The sequence below is a fragment of the Centrocercus urophasianus genome, unplaced genomic scaffold, assembly GCF_019232065.1.
Source record: "Centrocercus urophasianus isolate 14NV4802_14NV808 unplaced genomic scaffold, USGS_Curo_1.0 seq_21, whole genome shotgun sequence".
Lineage (NCBI taxonomy): Eukaryota > Metazoa > Chordata > Aves > Galliformes > Phasianidae > Centrocercus > Centrocercus urophasianus.
The window spans coordinates 319584-341600 of NW_024884767.1; the positions used below are offsets into that span (position 1 = coordinate 319584).

The following is a 22017-nucleotide window of genomic DNA, read 5'->3' on the forward strand; positions in this document are numbered from 1 at the left end:
ACAGATTTTCAGAAGGCAAAGGGACAGATCCTCTGTGAATTAATTCCTTGATGTGTCAATGTCTGTAAGCTGATGATCGCACTGACAGACTGTGGTAGCTGTCTCAACATTTTACTAGCATTACTTAGCTTGACCAAGAAGTCCCAAGTGTGCCACTTGCTCTTTTCAGCCTTCTTCCTGCTTTTATTATTGTGCTTTGTTCTAAGAACTGGTAGTTACTATACTTGAGCAAAACCCTCTTTGTAGAATGACTTAATTTAATGCTTTCACTTCCACTCAATTTCAGTGGCTTGGCCACTCTGTATCTGTCTTGGAAAAACTACCAGAAGCAAGAGCCAGAACAGGCAGACAAACAGGAGGCTGGAGAAATTGCCCAAGGCAAATTAAAGTTGTGAGACTAGCTTAGGCTATAAGAAAAGATGAAGCTCTTAAATTTTAGTATCTTATTCTGGCAACAAGGATGCTCCCAGGAGCAACAGGAATAGATCTGGGAATGAGACTTGCTGTAGGAGGAATTAAAGATGGGAGATTCACAACAAGCATGCCTTCCTCCAATTCCATACTCGTATCTATAAAAGCCTGTTTTGCCATGGACTGGACAGTGGCCTTGTTCACAGCTGTACTGCCTTTGGGTGTCACTTGAATGGCTGCAGAGTCAGTGCACAAGCACACTGAAAGCCCTGGACTGGTGTGCCAGCCATGGATGTGCTTTTACTCTGTGTGCTGCAGCTGCAGAAACATGCTCATGTCTCTGCATCTCTCCATCCCCAGCCACTGCAGCTCTAAGACAGTGTATCAAGACAGATGAGCTCTCAGGCAGGACCCCTGTCAGTAAATACTCAGTTACCAAACGGAAGTTTAGTCTCTGCTCTGGTCACAATTAAGCCACCCACTGGTGACTCATAAATCATTGTTGCTGTTAGGAATTAATAGTTGTGCTGCTAACTCAAATACATAAGGACTGGCCATCAGGTGTCTGCATACACTATGCACTGCAGTGATTCAGACCAAGGGTTTATCAAGCGTGTTCTCCTCAACACAGTCCACCAGCAGCTACCTAGGGAAAAGCAGGCCAAGTGTATGACATTTTCTCCTAATGTTTTGACAGTTCTCAACCATTTTGAGTTCCAGGCATTTCCAGAGCCTGCTGTGATTTGTCAGTGTGGTGTTGCTCCCTCTGAATTCTCTTGCAAGCACTTCATTTGGCCTTCCTCTTGAACTCACTTAAAATGCTAGTATTCCTTGAATTTACAAACATACTTTCTGTACTGTACTGTACCACAGTGCAGTGGTATAAAGTGCTGCTTTTGATTTGTTCTGAACCTTGTTGACTTCATCTCCCTTGTTTCTTTAAGGCAAAAAGACAATGAATGATTTATCTGTGTCTACTCCCTTCATTTCACTAGTGACTTTGTACATCTTTACAGATTCCCCAAAAACCATCTCTTTCCCCAGCTGATTCAAGTAATTCCTTCTGAGGACAGATTCCTCCCTACCTTCTTGCCTTCCACTGTATCTTAATCAAGATGAAGGGACAAGATATTTCATAGATGTGACAAATATGACAATCTGATGACAGCAGTCCATGTTCATTATGTAAGTGCTACTAGTTTTTTGAAGAAAACAATGAAGAAATGTTATGGAGGAATACATAGAAGTGTTTTGATGTAGCTTTTGTTTTTCTTTGACCCTTCCTTAATCCTCAAAACATTGTAACACTCAAACATTTGGCTCAAGAACTCCTATCCTAACCCCATCCATTAACATCTGTAGGCTAAAAACCAGGTGTAAGGGGGTAAAAATCTGCAGCAGTCACTAAATGTAGAACAGCTGATGACTTCACACACATAACAAGGACTCCTCTGTTTGTTTTTGAAAGGAATCATGCATCTTTCTCAGATGTTAAAGCCTCAAATATTTGTAAACATTGATCTACAAGTGGTTTTGGGAACAACTGGTCTACAGTTTTAGAAGCTGCAAGAGGAGCTTCCCACTCTACCCTACAGAAGATTTGGTTTCTGGCACTTCTTGTAGCTTTGAGAACTCTCAGCCTGCACAAGTGGTGTCTAAATGGCCAAGGGTTTTTTTGTTTGCTCATTCCTGACCCAAGGAAGCATACTAGCAAGGGCCTGAAAACACACACCTGTTTTTATACTCATTTCTTTGGTAGCACAAATACTCATTTTGCGTTTTGTATTCTCTCACATATCTCAAAACCTGAGAGAATTTGACTTCTCCCACAGATATATAATTACAAGATACTTTCAGTGCTTAGGCTGCAGCTGAGCCTACGCACTCTCTGTACTATCTCTGCCTCTATGGAACAGGATCTTTTTCCACAACTGCCCTCACCTCCCTCTATGGCTAAGTTTAATCTTCATTTTGTCTCCAGTAGATTGAAGCAGGCAGAAATACTGAAACAAATGCATGCATTAGTAAGGGTGAATAGCATTACAGCCATGCTATAAAGATGGGCTGAGAAGGGAAAGAAAACTAAGATGTTATTTGATACCAGAAATGCTAGCTGCAAACAGCAACAACAAACTTACTTCGACAAATACTGTCCTGAGGTTATATTTTTTTCATCTGTGTCCATGCAATTCATTGTACTCGGAATAAGAGCTAGTTCAGGCTGAATCATGGTGGCTGCTGCTACAGCTCTTGCTACCAGCTCCATTGCATCCTGCACATAATGCTCAAAGACAGACTGTGTTGTCTTGCCATGAGCAATGAGACCGAGTGGCAAACCTTCTGTCCTCAGTTCTTCCACGTTCTGTGAATCCCCAATAATCCAGTGAAGTTCTGGAGGCATCACACCAAATCGGGTAGTTATTTCAAAAATTCTTCTTGTTTTCTCCATGTCACATCCAAACATGACCATGGTAGATGTTGTGTCTCTGATGCTCTCCAGGTAAAACTGTAGGTAGTTCAGAAGGTCCTTGGTTGAAGTGAGATTTGCTGTGATGTTTATAATGGACCCCAGGTGGAACTTGGAGCTCTGTTGTGTGAGGAAGAGAAAATCCGTGATGTTCCACTCCTCCTGGCATACCATTAAGCTGAAGTTGTACCAGTTGTTCATTGCAAGGATTGAGAATGTGACATCAGCATCAGAGCTCAACGAGTTTTCTAAACTCATTTGCAGATGGAGGGGATTCTGCAGTTAAAAATACAAAATATTTTAATTAGGAATAAGTTAGAATTAAAGTTAATGCATTTTCTTAATTTTTATGTGAGGAGTGCATGTTCAGTTACGTTGTTCCAAGTAATCAATTGTTGATCTAGGTAATGGTGTGAGAAACTAAGACTTAGATCTACCCAACTTACAGTGAATCAAGGGCTTTCTGGGCTAGAACCTGAGTCAACTTCAATAATCATCAAAGGGTCTGTTTCCAATAACTCAAATTTCTCTAAATCCACTCGTACTTTTGGATTTCTTGGCATTCTCGATCACTGAATTCCATTTTCTTCTAACAGAGCGTATGAGAAAGTAAGACTATTATTTGCATTCAATCATGGCAATAATGCTTAAATTCAATGGAAACTGTCAAGTGCTTTGGTAAAAAGTAAATGAAGATAAAAAAGGAATTTCAGGGTTTTTTGTGTTTTTTTTTTCTCTTTTTTTTTTTTTAGGGGGGGGGGTGGGGGGGGTGGGAGAGTAGTAGTGGACTTTTCCTACACAGACACATGAAGGAAGCTAATGGAACAGATCATCACTGACAACCAGTGCACATCATGTACTGCTAATAAAACCTGAGAAAATTAATTCCTTGGTAAAGGGCTAGGTACTAAATAAGCAAAGGGCTAAGATGTGCACACTCTGTGCTATCTGATTTGGAAAATACTTGACAAATAGGCATTCCATACTTATATTTTTTAAGTCATTGATGATAGAATAGAACGTAATCAGTTACATTTCCCAGCAACACTGCCTTTTGCTGTATCTTTTCCAGGAAAGGAGGGAGGATATGAGGTTAATTCATCTGCTTGGTTTCAGCTCAGAACTTGACAGTCCTCGGTATAGCTTTTCTATGAAGTCGGTTAAGAAGTCAGTTTCAGGATCTGATTTGGCTTGTAAGATCTTTGTTGTGACTTCATGTCAACATTTGCCGTTATTCATGCCCCCTCAAATTATATATTATCCTACACAGGTTCCTGAATTTCATCATCTTTCTATCCACTCCTAAGTCGCTCAGCCCTTCAGGTCTGTTCCTCATGCTCTTACATTTTAGGTAGATAACAAGTAGAATACACGAGAGGGAATCAGACCTTTACTGTGTTTAAAGCCAGTATAAAATGCTGTCCTTTGATTTTAGCAGTATTTTAGTGATCATTACAGGCTCCAGCTTGGATGGATCTTAGAAACAGTATTCTAAATTTGAAATAATCAGAAATGCACTAAAATAAAACCCTGACTTTCCGCTTTGGATATACGAGGTAGAATGCAGCAAATAAAAAAAAAAGCAACCAAACAAAAAAACCCCAAACAAACAAGTGGAAGAGTTAAACACCATTTAAAAGCAGCAAGCTTTAACTGTGTTAATTTGCAGCTACATGAACTCACCATGCATTTTCCTGAGCAAATCATTTAAATTCAGAGTTTAGTTGTGAGAATACTTTAAATGAAGAAGCTCTCAGCTCTTTCGTTACCTCCTGGTTTTGGTACCAGTGTCTTGTTTTTACACAGACTCATAAATAAGCTAATTGAATAGATCAGTGTCCACAATCAATGCACATCATGTACTGCCAATAAAGCGCAAGAGGATTGACTCTTTGATAAAGGACAAGTTACTGAATGCACAAGAAGCTAAGCTGTGCAGACTCTGTGAGCTCTAAGCTAAACATTGCCTATTAATTGAAATACAAGATTAGCACAGAAAAAAAAAAGCTTTGCACATAATACCTGGATTTGGGAAGCTGATTTGAATAAATTAGTGTCTAAAAACTCAATTAAGACAAACTTTTCTGGCTAAAATTATGAGCTCATACAATAAATTAGCTTTAGTTTGTCCCTCAGTTGAAACAGAAGGGCATAGAAAGTTTTCCTTGTGTCCTCTGCCCAAGATCAAGTAAAAGTCTGGCCTCCAAACAACCCTGCAAGCCTAATGACTTAGTTAATTTTCCAGTTTACAAGTAAGTTATTCAATATAAATAGAACATTTTGCACATACAAGAGATAGCGTACAACCTGTACATACTGCATCAGGAAGCTCAAAATTCTCTGGTTCATTTAGAAGAATAGCATCTCAATCATAGCTTCACAGCTATTACAGTGTATATGCAGATAACAAAGAAAAAATCTACTGGACACAGAAAAACCACCCTGTACTGATGAATGATTGAAGTTAGCAAGAATATTTGTATCCATACTTCTGAAAAAAGGCTTCCAGAAAACAAACATGAGCATTTGCGCTCTGTAATTTGTTCCCACACCGGGTTTGGCCCACGACAAGTAGCTCTCCTTGGTGTCCTATGTGTGTCAGTGTGAGTTCCAGTACATTTAGGGGATTATTCTCATTAGACAGTATGGGCAAGTGCATGAGAACTGGTGCTCCACCTTACCCAGCAGGTTCGGACATCTCTAGACCTATATGCGCCCATGCTAAACACAGTGCTAATGCACGGTTGCACACTAAGATTCCCTCCTGTCCACAGCACAGTTCTTCCAAACACTGCATGTATCAAAGCAGTTTTGAAGCAAAAAAGATACAGAACAGGTAAAAATTACATGCTGGGGTCACTGGGGTTCACACTGTACCCACAGGAAACACAGCACTGAACACATATAGAGAAACTTTCCTTTGGGGCTAGAAAACTGGTTTTAATTTTATTCAGCAGTGCAGATGAAGACAAACTGCACTGCACCTGTGGGTAGTCTCAGGTGGAAGATGGACTTCCTACAGTAGTGCAGCCAGAGGTTTGTTTCTGAGCAGTTCTAACAGTGGTCCCTTTTTAATGTGAAAATACTTAGATGTGTCATTGTGGTGCAACAGACTCTTCTTGCATTGAGACACTTCACTTAGGGTCAGGCCTGGACAGAGCTCTGGACACACTGATCTAGCTACAGATGTCCCTGTTCATTGGAGGAGAGTTAAACCTGTTGACATCAAATATGTTTTTAAAGGAGGTTGTTAGCAGGTTTTAGTTGTCATTCTCTATAATCAACAGGTACATGTACTATAGCAATTACCAGCACTGTGATTAACTGCTCATTTCATTGTTAGCATGCTTGAAAGGTAAACTTTAAGCCCTGAAAAAGTGGCATGAAGTGCATGAGGACCAAGTGGTAATTTGAAGGGAACGACTAAAAACGTGCCTTCAGAACCTTTCTGGTACAGTGACATACAGGAAAATCAATTAGAAGGCCTCTGTGTTCTGCTTAATTTTCAGCCCACCATACAAACAATCCTACTAACTTTGGAAATCAACAAGCAACTTTGTTTTACTACCAATTTATGTCTGCTTTGTGCTTAGGATTTAGCTTTGGGACACTTGATGGGTCAGGCTGGTTCATTCACAACACACTCAATCACAGGGTTCATCTAGAGAAACATTGGTCGACCTTACTGTTTTTACATGCAAAAAACCTTTCAAGAAATGATGCAGTGATTTTTGAAGATATTTGGATTTAATACCTTCTTAATTTCATTTTGAAAGGTTTATATGTCATTTATAGACTGCAACTGAGCCTAGCGGGGGCTGAAAAAATTACACAGATAAAGTCACATGTATACATACAGAATTCATCTCTGATGAGCCTTCATATATTTTTGATGATTCATTTTTCTATAAAATAAAAAATTACTGCTTTATAATGAAGAACTTCCAAAAACTGCCTATTCAGTAATTCAATAGCAATTATTGAGGCTGCATAATTTCAGAGCAAAGGCTTTTGACAACTTAAATGATAGTTTAGATATGTATAACTTTCTACTTATCAGGAAATAGAAGATTTATGAGATAATATCAGTGTATCGAACTGTGCCTATCCATCCTTATCAAAACTCTTAGGCAGACACCTTTATTACTTGACTTCGGAAATCAGTAAAGTTTGACTGTTTCAGTTAAACTGCCAATTAATTCTTGTATGGAAAATCAATCGTTTTGTTTCTATTTTACTTTAAGCTGTTATTAAAGGTAGAATGATTTGCATCAATTTTTTTCTGCATTGCACAGAAAATTAGAACTCATTTGAATAATGTTAATTGGAATTTGTTTTTAATGTGTTTGCATTTACAAAGTCTCAACGAGCAAAAGCATTTCCAATGTTTATGAAGACTTAATTTCTTACTGCACATAATTAGCTCATGTTTTATAAACCAGCCAGTATGACTTGATTTCAACTTTTGGGTAACTAACGAACCTAGAATCCTTATTTTCTGATTAATCACTTTTGGATTTTGGATACCGACGGTCTTTCCACTGACATCCAGTGGGCTTCAGACCAAGCCAATCCCAGAACAATGAACTCTATATGATCTGATGTGTTTCAGTTCTCTACACAAAAGGACACAGTAACTACTTATTTGCTTTCTGTACTGCAACCAGAGCAATTTTTCCTTTCATTGCCCGAGATACTTGAGATAGCAGGTCCACTTAACACCCAAAACATGATTTGCATTTCATCAATTACATCATTTTCAAGGCTGTCTCAGTCAACTGTAGACCAATTCTTGGTAAAGGAAAATCTTGAAAATCTTGTGAACATAATGCTTGGAGCTAGACTGACTTGCACCCTGCAGGATCTGACCATTTAACTCTTCAACCAAATTTGTAATGCTAATTACACATGGCCATGGTGACATTTTATCTGACATTATGGTAGATCCATTAGCAGAGTTAAAAGCACTATGCGAATAATTTTTGCTAACTGTAGAAGTAAATAACACATTGAAAATATTATTCCCCATTGATTCTAAGGGGCAAAGGCAGTGTTCATGGCAGTGTTTATGATAAGAAACAAAAGAGAAAACAAGTTACATAATTACACTAGAGAAACCTCTGCTGAACAGAAAAAAAAGCCTTCTGGCTTTCAGTGCAACTGTGGGGACTCACAGCTTTACAAACAGAGTTAAACGGCAGCTGTGTGCAAGCTGATGCTGGAGCTTCAAAAACTGAGAAGCTATTTCTTCCATGGTTGAAACAACAAAGTTTAGGCTCAATACCCAGCTCCCTACAGACTAAGTGCCTACCTATTGCTTTTTCTTTACATGCCAAAACGAAAGATGCTGTGAAATATTTTGTTTTTCCTTTGTAGGTTCCTTGCTGCTGAAACTGCAATGCTTCACAGAGGTTTTGTGGCACCTGTCAGAGTGCAGGAAGGGCTCTGGATGGGAAGGTCCCACTGTTGGCCCAACCAGCTGGAGAGCGGCTGCTGGTGCATTCTGGAGACAGGTGAGGAGTTAGGAAAGTGTGAGCAGCTCTCACTTCACCAGGGTCACTGACTGTCTCACACCACGTACGGTGAGAAGGGGAGCTTAGAGCTCTCCATACCTTCAGCCAAGGATATTTCATTTCTGTGCTTCACCCGTTAGTCCCAAGAGCCCAGCATACTTCTGGTATCAAATGCTGGAACCGTGGTGTAATGCTGCTTCTGGCCTTTTTCCAGCCCCAGCTAAACTCCCTAAGGCTTCTCATGGACATCACTAAGTGTTACATTCAGCCTTCAGGCCTTCATCCAGAAAAACACTTAAACAACTACTTACATAGCATCAGCATGATTAAAAATACCAATTTCTTCTGCTATTTAAAAAGAAGAATAAATTCATCTTTTGTTCCTCTGGGGAAGAAAATCCTAGACCCAGATGATTAGGACTATTCATCTATGTAAAACAAGCCAATGTGAGCAAGGAATTTCTCCCGCACTGGCCCAAGAAGAGGAGGATGACTTTACTAATTCTCTTTCATAGTCTTGCACATCTTGTCTCTCCACTCATGCACCTGTTAGAACAAGACTATAATTTGAAACAATGCAGATCCCCAAACAAAGGCTACTTTTTTGCAGACAATTTCAAATCTGAGAGAGAAAAGCCAGTTCAAACTAGCTAAAACCATTCTTATTCCTACAGCAAAACAAGCCTGGCAACTGTCCAGGCAACACTTATCAGCAGATCCTAACGAGGCACTAACTGCTGATCTAAAAAGGAAACAACAACAAAAACAAACATTAATTTAAGGACTGTCTTAGTTTGTCCTCAAAATGATTTTTCTTGTTCGACCAGACAGTCAAGAATTCGGGTTGCTTAACATCTCTACTGACTACATTCGAGAACTTCAAACTAATCTGAGTAAGTACAGTTCTCTACAAGGTCAAACAGGCAGTATAAAATAAGAACATTCAGCTGTTCTTGGAAAGAAAGACCCATTATTTATCTTCATGGCCATTTATAAATTATCGTAAGTAGTACTACTTCAAAAACTTCAAGGTGTTCTTTGCTCCAGCGTGGGGAAAACCAACATTTAAAGTTCAACTGAGAATATTTCATAGAGACGCCAAGAGCCAAAACAGCTTTTTCTTTCCCTAAAACATGTCACTAATGTTAGAAGACAGATGATTGATAACACAAATGGATCAAGGGAGTTGCACTAATTCTCCATAGAAGGCTTTCCCCCATCATTAAAATGCCAATGCAGTGCTCTAGAGGATCACCTCTGGTCTGTGGCATGTTCCCTATGGGAGAAATGGCTGGGTCCTTGTCTGTGACTGGCTCCCAAGCACTCTACTAATGTTAGTGGGAGACAGGAATGTGGAAGACAATGTATTTGCTTCCTTTTACACAACACTCCTTGCAGAGAATCCAAATTATTACTGCCTTCTCTTAACCTGGCTATTAATTCATAGCATTTGGTAAATGACTGCTTGTTCCTTTCTTGCCTCAACAGTTACCTGAGGAATTCTCCTTTTCTGGGAAAGAAGATGTGATTCATAATCACCAAATCTTCAACCTGCAAAGCCCTTGTAAGCTTTTGGATAAAAGATGCCAGGGGGTATTAAATGCAAGTATTAGCCACAATGGACAATTCCATACAGCACGGCATTGTTTTCTGTAAGTTCAGCACTGTTACAGAATCCAGCTGTGACTGATAGGTGAGCACACACAATCAAATGTATGCTGATCTTTGCCAGCTCTACCCAGGCTTTGTTTGCAGTGTGATTTCCCAGTAACACATTTTCTTACAGCTGACCTCATCGAGGCTGCTGTTTCTCTGCAGAGTATTTCTCATCTGGTATTTGTGCTGCAGCCACCCTGCTACAGGTTTTTCACTCCTGTGAAGATTGAAAATTATGGGGGCAGCTCCAGAGAGGCACACCTTTCAGGAGTTTGTCTGAACAGCACTACAAGCACAGAAGTTTCAAAACAGCGTTTAGTAAAAATTATTCATTCCTTTAAAGCAATGTGGCATATTCTGATGCAGCAAGAATAGCTGAGTGTCCAGCAGTGACACCATCAGAAAAGCCAAAACTCTGGCAGCGCAAAGAGAGCACAGCGCATGAGCTTTGAGGCTGTGAAGTTACAGACCTGCATCGTGTCCTGGTCCTTGAAGTGCAGCACAGGAAGGCTAGGTTGCTGTAAAGCAGTTCTTATAACACACTCAAAGTGCCGTCTTACCTTGAAGATAATGGTTTAGGAAGCTGTCATAGCACTCCATGAGTGTCTCTGAATGGAGGAACTCTTCTTAGTATTGTTTTAGAGTGATTACTAGCAACCCCAGATAAGGCTGCTGTAATAAAATGTCAATTGATTTATGAAGAAATCACACCTCAAAGGCTGCTAATAAAAAATTAGCAGAGGCCGTATCAAGGACCTCCATAAGCACTATCACAGGATCCCAGCAGGCTGCAAGCACAGCATGGCACAAGAGGTGTCAGGGCAAAAATCACAACTCACTGATGGTCAGTTAAGGGTCTCTAATAGATTACTGCTTTGAGAGCAGAGTAAAAACTTGTTCTAGAGAGAGCAAAGAACAAAGTATCCAGCTTACACCTACAACAGATGTGCAGATAAGGTGTAACTGTGAATGAACAGGAAACCAGCAGCTAAGTACAGCAGATACGCAGACAATATTAGCAAACAAATAAAAATGACCAAAAGCAAACTCAGGGGAGAAAAAGACTCCCACCACCAACATAATACCCCTACCTTTAGAAATTGGCAGACTTCATCAACCCTTTGAAAAGACAAACACATTTGCTCTGCTCCCTAAAAGAGATTTCTGATATTGACTTCAGTACCAAGAGATGAATGGAAAGGTGCTGAGAAAGGTGTGAAAAGAGATAGCAGAAGTGCATGTAAAATAACTTGAACTGTGTCACTGCTGAGAACGAGCTGTTCTATTTGGATAATTTGTCTGTAAGTATTGTTGCAGCGGGACCAATAATGCTACTTTGATTAGACTGCTAGGACTTTAATTAGACTAACAGCAAATTCTTGGCTTTGCATATTTCCATAGCTCACGCTAATTGCACACAGTGTTTGCTCTAATGCCTCGCTCTTGAGGACTACCATTAACACAACGTGAAAGTTGACAGAGAATTTGGCAACTAAGTCTGTAATTATGATGCACATTGCCAAGTGCTGCTCCCCACTGTGCTCCTTGGCACATCAGCTGTGCCAGGTTCCCCACTGACAAGGGTTCTTGCAATGGCATTCCTACCCTCAGCTCATTATAGCAGACCTCATCTTCCCAATAGCAAGATGGGATGTCTGTATCGTAAGAAAATGCTACTCTTCCACAAGCACAAGCAGCTGTGAGTTTGCTTCCATTATCACCTGGCTCTTTAGGCATGAGCAAAATTCTCACAGAACCAAAAAAAACAATGCCAGGAAAAAAGACAGACAGACAGACAGACAGGAAGGAAGGAAGGAAGGAAGGGAGGAAGGAAGGAAATACAAGGGCAGTGAGTACAGAGAAGACTGGTTCTGGCTATGAAGGTAAAAGAAGTTTTATCTCAGTCTACAGAAGCTGGTAAGTACCCCATGTACCCATGCAGCACTTTATCCAATTAGATCTTATTCACCATTAACACAGGCAGCAAGAACAAAAACTGGAGCACCTTTTCCACCCACCGGTCCAATTCCAGCCTGGCTTAGAATATCTCCAACCCGCCCAGAGCATTTGCATTCTCTGTGCTCACAGGAGCTGTGTCCCATGTCTTGTTATTTTAAAGATAACAAGCCTGCCAACAAGCTTTGCAGCCCCACTCACTGGTTGCAGCTCAGCAGAGTAAAGTTAAGCTATTTGTTCCTGGAAACAAATGTGAAAAGGGAGGACAATTCAACCAAAAAGCCTCTCCTGTTCTTCCTGAGGCCATGTCTTGCAGGAACCCAGAATGCTGGATGCTGCTCCTCCAGCACACTGACCAGCCTTGGGTTAGCACCTGTAACACTGCCATGCTTTGCATGGAGCAGTCACTGAAAGATTCATGGCAAAGCACAGTGGGAAAAATGAACCCTCATCTGGTTCCTCAAGAAAATGTGTACATGTGACTCTGAATGGTTATGTTAGTGGGCACAGCAGGGATGTTGGTTCAATGTGATGATCTTATGGGTCTTTTCCAACCTTAACGATTCTATGATTTTATGCACCAGCTCACCATCGATCCTCTGTGCTGGGCCTTGTTCTGGGCATGTTGCACAGGATTAATTTCACCTGCAGGTGCATTTTACTCTACATTGATTTTTTTGTATGAAGGAAAGCTGAAAATTAAGCTTGCAAAGACCAATCTCTTTAACTCCATTAAAAGAGGCCAGGGTGAATTAAGTTAGTAGTTCATCTTTATGAAGCTAGACATGTAAATCACGGCTCTAAGGTGAATTCTGTGTGTACTTGCTTGGCTTAAAATCAGGAATAGCATTTAAAAATCTCTGTTTGAGGTTTCTTATTTAATACACCAAGGATTTAATTAGAAAGCTGGGAAATTAGAAAGACTTATAACTAGCTCTTAGGGGAAGGGATCAAGAAGGAAAAAACTACATCAAGCAACTCTTCTAAAAAAACAAATCCTGCAAATTCATTTTTTTTTCACTAGATGCAGAGATTTCCATGGGAGCACCCCAGCCCTCCCCTCTGCAAGATTTCTCCCCCTACATAAGCCTGGAGAATGCCAGGGGCCACAAGCAGTGGGGAGGCACTGTGTGGGTGGCATATTGAGGGCTTGCTGCCAGGCAGCTGGCCGGGTTGCACCCCTGCAGGTATCCCTGAGTGCATGGTAGGACTCTGCCATCCCAGCAGCAGAAGAAACATCAGAGGGAAATATGTCAGCCAAAGCCTGCAATAACTTCAGGAGCAAGAGGGAGGCATGATGTATAGAGAGAATGGGAGAAGAACTCATTGAGAGCAGCTCTGCAGGGACAAAGTTGGAGTCTTGGTGGACAAAAAGCTGGACATGAGCCAACAGTGTCCACCTGCAGCCCAGAAGGCTGACAGTATCCTGGGCTGCATCAGCAGGGGGGTGGCAGCAGAGAGAGACTGGGGATTGTCCCCAACTGTTCTGCCCTCATGAAGCCCCACCTGCAGTCCTGCATCCGGTTCTGGGGTCCCCAGCACAAGGAAGATGAGGAGCTGTTGGAGTGGGTCCTAAGGAGGGCCACAAAGAAGATCAGAGGACAGGAGCACCTCTCCTGTGAAGACAGGCTGAGGGAGCTGGGCTTGTTCAGCACGGAGATGAGAAGGCTGTGGAGGGACCTCGCTGCAGCCTTCCATATCTTGAAGGGAGAACTAAACAGGAGGGAGATCATTTTTTTACATGGTTTCATAGCGGTAGGACAAGGATGATAGCTTTACACTAAAAGAGGGGAGATTCACTTTAGATGTTAAGAAGAAATTCTTTACTCAGAAGGTAATGAGGCCCTGGCACAGCTGCCCAAGAAAGCTGTGGGTGCCCTATTCCTAGAGGTACTCCAGGCCAGGTTGGAAGGGGCCCTGGGCAGCCTCATCCAGTGGGTGGCAGCCAGCCCAGAGCAGGGCACTGGAGCTGAATGGGATTTCAGGTCCCTTCCAACCCAACGCATTCTATGATTCTGTTTGTTGGCTTCTGGGCTGCAAATTTACATTCCTTCAATAGGAGATGGAAGCATGACTTCTGAAAATGCAGCAAAGCTCAGTGACTGATATTTACTTTCATTTTTTTCCTTTTTTTCTTAATCCTGAATTCATGATCATGAACAAACAAACTGGCAAAACAAACAAACAAAAACACAACCGCCACCAACATAAAAAAAAAAAAAGAAAAAAAAAGACAAGTGTACAGTTTAGCAGCTTTGTCATGCTCTTTGCAAATTTCTCTTCTGGTCATGCAGAAGATAAACAAGGTGTGATTCTGCAATCCAGAATTCCCTCTTCACCAAAGGCAGAAGCATTTAAGCTTCCAACCAAGCACACAGCAGCCTCCCACAGAAGTGTCTGACTGACTGCACAGTGCTGTTACCAAGGCAGAGAGAGATAGGAGATAAAAGAGGAGGAGGAAGATACCCTGGCTGTGCATTAAATATAGCAACTGAGCAATCCTGCTTGAAATCCCTGCCCTGCTCTGTGCTCCCTTTGCATGTAAGCTCCTCTCTGCAAGACAAGGATGGCCCTGTTGAAGTACAGTGCATAAGTGAGCACCACAGGATACGAACACCACAGCATGTCTGAGTTTCTCCCTTGTGGAGTGGCTTTCTGCCCTAGAAGTCCTGCAGCTTACAGCAAGATAAATATTTCACATCCCTTTGTGCAGAGAGGGATCTGAAGGGACAAAGGAAAAAAAAAAAAAGAGGTTAAGTCACATATCTTAGACGATATAGCAAGATCTTGCCAGAAGCAGAATCTAATGCTCAAAATTCCCTTTCTACCCATGCAAGACAAAGCTGCCTCAACAGATAAAAGAATGTGTGAAGTTACAAATACACTTATTTTATGAGTTACTGTTAAGTACTTTGGATATTAGTACCACTGCTCTACTCACAGCACACTGGCTTGTCTTTCTGGATTCCTTATGACTCAGTGATGCCTGCCAAGCACTTGGATACTCTGACTTCTTCATTAATTCTAAATACTTAAACAACTTACCAACAATCATAATGTGATAAAGGTAGACCTTACTATAAAGGTAGCCTGCAGAGCAGTTACACCTGGTGCTGTGATGGGGCTTGGAGAATTCATCAGAACTCAACAGCCATGACCATGATTCATAATATTCGATCAGGTGGACATTTACAGCTCCTTGTGATCTACTCTTCTGAATCTATCTAGTATTCTAATCTGAATACTTGACAGTACATATACAGTAGCATTATCTCTCTACTGTGCACAAATATTTGTACAGATTACAGCTACCAGCACCTAAGATGGACGCTCAGACCATCAATAAAGTGACAGCATGGAGATATTAATGACTCCAACTTTTCTTTCCTTTGCACTGAGTCCAAATTCATTGGAACAATGGCAATCAATGCTTTCTAGCCTTTAAGCCATCCTTACCCATGTGATATGTCATAGCGTGCACAGACAAAAAATAAATATGTGACTATGCATGCTGGGAACCACAACACACCATTGCTGGTGTGATGACTTGGCTGTACTGAAGGCTTGTACTATGTGTCTGCCACCACCACTCTCCAGCAGCTGGTACTGATCACAGGATGCTGGCACTGGCCACGTAAATATGTCTCTTTGTATGGCTGTGCCCATGGCAAGCGCAACTGGCTCCAGTATTTCATCAGGAGCAGCCCATCAGCTTTACCTTGCAGACCTCTTTCTGCTACAACAATATGAAAGCACCACAAGGGCAGGTCAGTGCTGGTGGCCGTGGCCCCTGAGTTTCGCTGCACTACTATGGTTCTATCACAAGGAGAGAGCTTCCTGCCTTACAGCCTTCCTTTAATTGTTTTTTTTTTTGTGTGTGTCCCACATGTCCAGCAGAGGACAAGCCTTCTGCTGAGACAGGAGATCCATCATGCGCCACTCCTCATGGACAAGCCTTTCCTCGCAAATTTGTAGGCAAAGGATGGGAAAAGATGGACTCTCACGTCTGAACTGATTTCCAGATGGAACCCAAAATGCTCATCAGGAAAGGATGCCGAGACCTGTTTTGGTCATGCAAGAGTGGCTCCAAAGCAAGGCTGGAGGACTCAGGAGGACTGAGTCTATTGACCTTAAAATGAGAAGTACGCAAGACAAGTGCGCAGCCTCCACCCTTTGGCATGCATTATGAGGGGCTTGAGGAGGCCATAGTTCATTTTCTGGAGGGTGTCACTGACTTAGTCTGAGGATCTCCACCAGGCTTTGCCCCCTAGAGTGGCACTTCCAGCTTCCAGCTCCCATCAGCATACGCATCCAAATGAATGCTTCTGCACTGCAAAGAGTTGAAAAAAAAAAAAAAAAGGAAGTCTGTGTGGTGTCAAAGAAATATTAGATCTTCTGCTGGTAAAGAGAAACTCACTAGCATATGGGCAACAGTGATTCAGCACAATGTTCTCACTAGCAAGGCCTGTGGTGATTGAAAAGTTCAATATATATAGGTCACTCCAAAAGTAGTGCATCCTATTTATTACCATGGAAATTACCAAGAGCTTAAGAACACTGTTTGATAAAGCAAATCCTCAGATAAAAAACATCATTTTTCAGCATAGTCATCACCATTAGTTATGCATTTTCACCAGCATGAACAAGAGCCTGCATGCCACACTCAATCTGCACCAGCAGCAGTGACCCATTGTTTGCTGCCAACACTGCTGAAATGCACCACTCATCACATTTCTTTGCTTGCACACCCACTGGTTGGTCTCCATCAATGTTCAGCAAATACTGACAAATATCAATGGGGGCCATTTTTTTTTGCATGGAAGAATTTAGTGACAAACCTTTGCTTCATACACACTTCCATTTCAGACACCATTCTGTCAGACTGCCCCTCTGCTGCCATCTGTCACATGCTAACAGCATGTAATGAGATACTGTCATGAAGGTTCAGCCTCTACAGCCATACCACCAACATCCGCCTCAGATAACAAAGGCCATCACAATAAAATGAGAAGCATTATTTTCTTTATTTTATAAAGAGCAGACTTTATACTTCTTACCCTTACAGAAGAAGACTAGTGAGGAGAATCTAGACAAGTATTTATGATGGAATTACATGTGAACTTTGCTCCACTGTAAATAAGGGTCATTGTCCTGCCTACTTAAGCAAAAAGGTATTTGCACTGCTCCTTTTTGTTTCTTGAGGGGGAAATGGAAGATGTTGTTCTGGCAGGTTACTGGGATCGGCTTCATTTATGAGAAGGTAATGAAGTAATAGTGTTCATTTAACAGGCTGGGTATTACTGATGGGCAGAATGCTTTGCAGCATAGGAACAAGGTGAAAGGCTTTACTAATCTCATTTTCGATACTGACTCCCCCCTTTGCTGCAGCCCCTTTAAATCTCCACTACTTCAGTATCCTCCTCTTATAAAATAATGCATCTCCTCCTGTTTGCACAGCCTTGTGACAACTGACAACCACTCCACTCACTTTAAACTACCATTTACCAAAGCATGTTGGGTATTTATTTTTTTAAGAGCTTTGTGCTTTAGGATCCAGAGGGGCTGCACATTTCGATCAAACAAAATACTCTCAAATACTCTGCACCATAGGAATCAATAAGCTCTTGTCAGCACTGAGCTCTGTACCGACACGAGATACCTTCTTACTCACCACAAGTCTTGCATCGAGCATCAGGCGCTCATTAGGTCAGCTCCCTAACAGTAACATCAGCAGGTGGATGACAAGCTGGCTCTCATCTCCCACTAATGAGCCCAACAAGTGCTCTGACGCATGGCAGCCAGACTGGAATCTCTGCATGTGGGCAGGGTACAGCTGGGGCAAATCAGCATCTTGTCTTGCGTAACTGCAAATCCACAAACACTGGCTGCTTCTGTGGATCCGCCTGCAAGTGGCTGCACTCCCTGGCACTCGGTGTATAAACCTCCACAGCACCACAGCTGCTTTTTGAGAGGTTTGAGAGGCACCGTTCCTCTCACCACCCTCGCTAAGGATGGCTTTGTGGTCCACGCTCCCAGTACAATGGCCAATGAAGAAAGTGCACCGGCAATTTTAGTGAAAGTTACAGATTAAATGATATGGGAGCCCATCCTGAGTTTAGCAAAACGCACAGAGTTAGGTATTCACAAAATTGCTTCAGTATAATTGTCGGCACGTGGATTGTTTGCAAACAGCTAGCACAAACTACTTAGTGCTAATCATTTGTTCCGTGACATAGTTAGTCATGCACTATTTCTGCTTCTTGAGTGGGTGATTGTATCCTCCTAACAGAGAGGATAAGAACCAGTGAAAATGCAGCACACCCTGGGATTCTGACATGGGTAAGCAGTTGTGATAAAATACAAGAGCGTCATGTCTCACTAATCCCGGCAAGACGCTCATGTCTGTCTATCTGCACGCAGACAATGCACAACAACTGTGCAGCCTGGTGGTGAACCATGCTTAGGGATCAGGAATACACGTCAGTGGGTTCTGCCTCAGCAAGTCTTCGTAATTCTCTCAACAACTGCTAGCGCTGCGGAGAAGCACCTAATTCCCTCAGACAACCTGAAGGGAAGGGATGACAGAGCACTGCTCCTACGTGTTTGACAAGAACATATGATGGAAGCTGCAGGAGACAGTACTGCTTCAGGAGGAGGGAACCTATAATTAAAACCACAAAAACAGCATATTTCCCAGAGAAATAGGAACATGCTCTTTTTCCTATTTCACTTTTCTCTTTCTCTTTACACGGCTCCAGCACATGAATGCAAGTCTTGGTCAGTTTTTCAAAAGATTATACTTCTACATGTTTCAGTGATCTGGGATGGAACTTAAGAAGGTGAAAATAATGCAAGCTCTGAATTTTGGTATTTTACATCAACACGAAGGCAGCACTGCCCCATCTGAGCAAGGGATCTAAAATATTCTGCAAAATTCCATGCTTAAAACCCTCGGTGGTATCATACAGAACACTAGGATGCATTATTAATAAACAGGAGTGAAACAGCTAGCCAGCTGAGAGGATAAAAGGCAGGGAGAGACACACAGAGCAGCATCTTCGAAGGTCTGTTCTGGATCTTTCCTGAAACGAAGGTAAAGTAAGCAGTGTTTATTTGGAGACCATTCTTCAATCGACTGGAGATTGAGTACGTGTGTAGGAGCACTGATTTAAATAGCTGCAGACTGCTAAACTTCCAACAAAGGATGTTTAGCTGTCCAGTACCTTACCCCACTCTATTTCTCTACAGGTTTTTAAGCTTTTAAGGCTTTTAAGTTGCATAAGTCTGGATTTCCTGTTACAGTCCTCTGGTCAATGGTCACAGTGAATTCTTATTTCTTCCCCTCTTACTGACAATAATAAACCATCCTGTTGGTCATTATTCACTAATAAGATCAGTAATAATTTTGCAAAACCCCTGGAAGACATGCATTTGCTCTTATAACACTAGAGTATGTAGGATCCACAATAAGATGGAATGTCTCTTTTATCTTTGGTTTTGTTCTGTGAATGGCTTTTTACACATCTTTAAGTGAAGGGAATCTCTGGTAAAAACAAGATACAAACATATAAAATTAAAGGTCAAAGTTGATAGCCACGTTGAGATCAATTATGAATATAGTTTTAATATCACAGTAGCAAGCCACAGATTTGTTATACTAATTCCTTAAACTCAGTATAGCCAGATCATGCTTAAGAGAACTGGAAGTCTGAATATATTAGCTTGCATTTGATAGCAAATACATCAGAAACAACTATAGATACCCTCACAGCTCTTCTTGTAGTCAACGTTTCCATTCATTTGAGCAATCAAATTGCACCAGGACAGAATTTCGTAGGAAGTGAACAGCAGAAATTAACACTTTCAATATTTTCAAGTTTCAGTTTCCAAGTATATCTCAGTTCTCATGCTCATCAGACTGGATGCAAAAAAAATACCATGTGGCTTAGCCAAGCAGCTAAAACCATATCTCAAACTTCAGTCCCTACTGAAAGCCAGTGAAGTAAAAGGAAGCATTTACATAAATTTTTGGAAGGTTTGAGGATGCAGTTATACCTAATGCCTTTATTGTTCATCCTTGTTCAGAAATCTCAGGTATTTTTCATGCAGAAAAAATGGCTGTAATTATCAGATGTATTATTCGACGTAAGTTCTTATTTCATTTTCCTTTTAAAGTGCACTTCTGGGGAGGAATACAAGAACAGTATGATCTGGGCAACAAGCTCCCATTCTCTAAGCAAGGCATATTTCTTCTGCTAATAACGTGACACACTGCATCCCACAAGCCTCGTTTTGCCATTTATTCCTTTGCTGCGAACCTGGATGACTTGTGAATGCCCACAGAGGACATTGTGGAACAGCTAACTTTCACAAAACTATGTGTTACATATTTATATGCACTGTCAAAATGGTGGGAAGATAAAAAATCAGTTTCACTGGAAACTAGCAGGCTAAGCTATTTATAAATAAGTGTCTTATTTTTGGTGCTCTTCAGAAAATGTGACGAACAGTGAGTGATGAGCAATTTATGTCGCTGATCATTTGTATCACAATAGAGCCTCGTGGTCTTTTTCTGGAGTCAAGACTGTTAATTTAGGATCTGTCTTATCCTACGGTGGAATACAGTATTCAGAACAAAGACCGGTGGGCAAGACTAAAAGAGGATGAAAGAAGCAAGATATGCTGAAAACAGAAGAGTAGGTACAGAACAGTGCAGCTGAACTAAATCTGGGGGTTCCTGGAGATTCTAGGCATCAATATTTGAAACAGACCACTCACCCATCCTGCTCTCAAAAACATAAAAAAATAAAAAATGGAAGTTTTGTTATTAAGGAATCCTTTTCCACAGGAATTCCTTTTCTGCTCTGAAGAATGTTCTGTTTATACAGTAACAGATTACATTACACAAAACACAGGATAATGAATCTGAAATAAACATGGTTAGAAGGATTACATGCTCTGAAGAGATCTTATGGGTCTTACAATGGAAAAGCTGGTTTTCATTAACAAGTGTGTAAGTAGCCTGTACTAAGTAAATAATTCATGCGTATAAAAGGATGATCATAAGGGTGACTGAATAATGATCATTTTGCATTCCCTGGGTTGACTGTTGGATGCGGGATACTTCATTAGAGGCCAGTAGGGTATCATTAGCTGTACCAGTCTATCCAGCATGTTTCCATACTGATACATTTTAACGTGAACTTTTAAAGAGCTGATTAATAGTCATTTTTTTCCCCAGACTCCCTGGGAAATGAACACTGATGCCATGTTTGATCATATTTTTTTTTTTTTCTCTCTCTCTCTGAGAAACGCACAGGGCTGAACGGAGCCTGTCAGCTGCACTGATCACACATCTGCTCACATCCTGAACAAGCCTGGCAGCCAGGAAGGGGAGGCTGTTCCCTATATTTCTCCCTGCCTTCAGCCTCAAGCACTGCAAGAGCACCAGATCAGGCTGTGCTGCTCAACTCAGCATCCCATGCCTCATGAAAACAAAATCTCAACTACTTCACAAGCTCTGCTGCAGATGGCACCAGACTCCCTTGGGCACGTCTTTTTCTTCTGGGTCGTGGGCAAGACAGCATAACCAGTGTCATCAGAACAGCTGGAAAAGGGGAAGCAAAGAACAGGAAAGCAGCACCTTCTCTTGCAGCCTTGCTTGATTTTGTGCTCTCGTACTAAGCCCCCGGATACTCCCATCTGGCCAGCACAATGTGCTGCAAGGACATTAAAAGCTTTCATGTCCCAAAGCTGAAACCAAAAGCTCCAATGTGTTTTGATTCAACTGCTTACCTCTGTTTCCCTCAAGGCAGTTACTGGGCATGTATTCATCCTCTCAGAGCTCTACATTTCAGCACCTATCACAAGCAATTTAAGCTGAGGAAGCCCAGACAAGTAACTGCTTCACCCTGTTGCCCTTCTAATGTAGGAGCAAAACTAACTGTGCAATATTAGTGTGCTACAAAAAGTAAGTTACAGCTAAAACAGCTCCAGTACGCTCTGCAGAGGGCA

General features: G+C 41.5%; 1 protein-coding gene across 1 annotated transcript in view; it reads right to left on the minus strand.

Moving 5' to 3' along the window:
- The window catches only part of GRIN3A (glutamate ionotropic receptor NMDA type subunit 3A), a 74227-nt gene that overhangs the window by 34608 nt on the left and 17602 nt on the right, over nt 1-22017 (minus strand). Inside the window, exon 3 of the mRNA XM_042822755.1 lies at nt 2550-3154. Within this exon, the coding sequence (XP_042678689.1) occupies nt 2550-3154 (605 nt within the window). The remainder of the gene's footprint in view (nt 1-2549; nt 3155-22017) is intronic.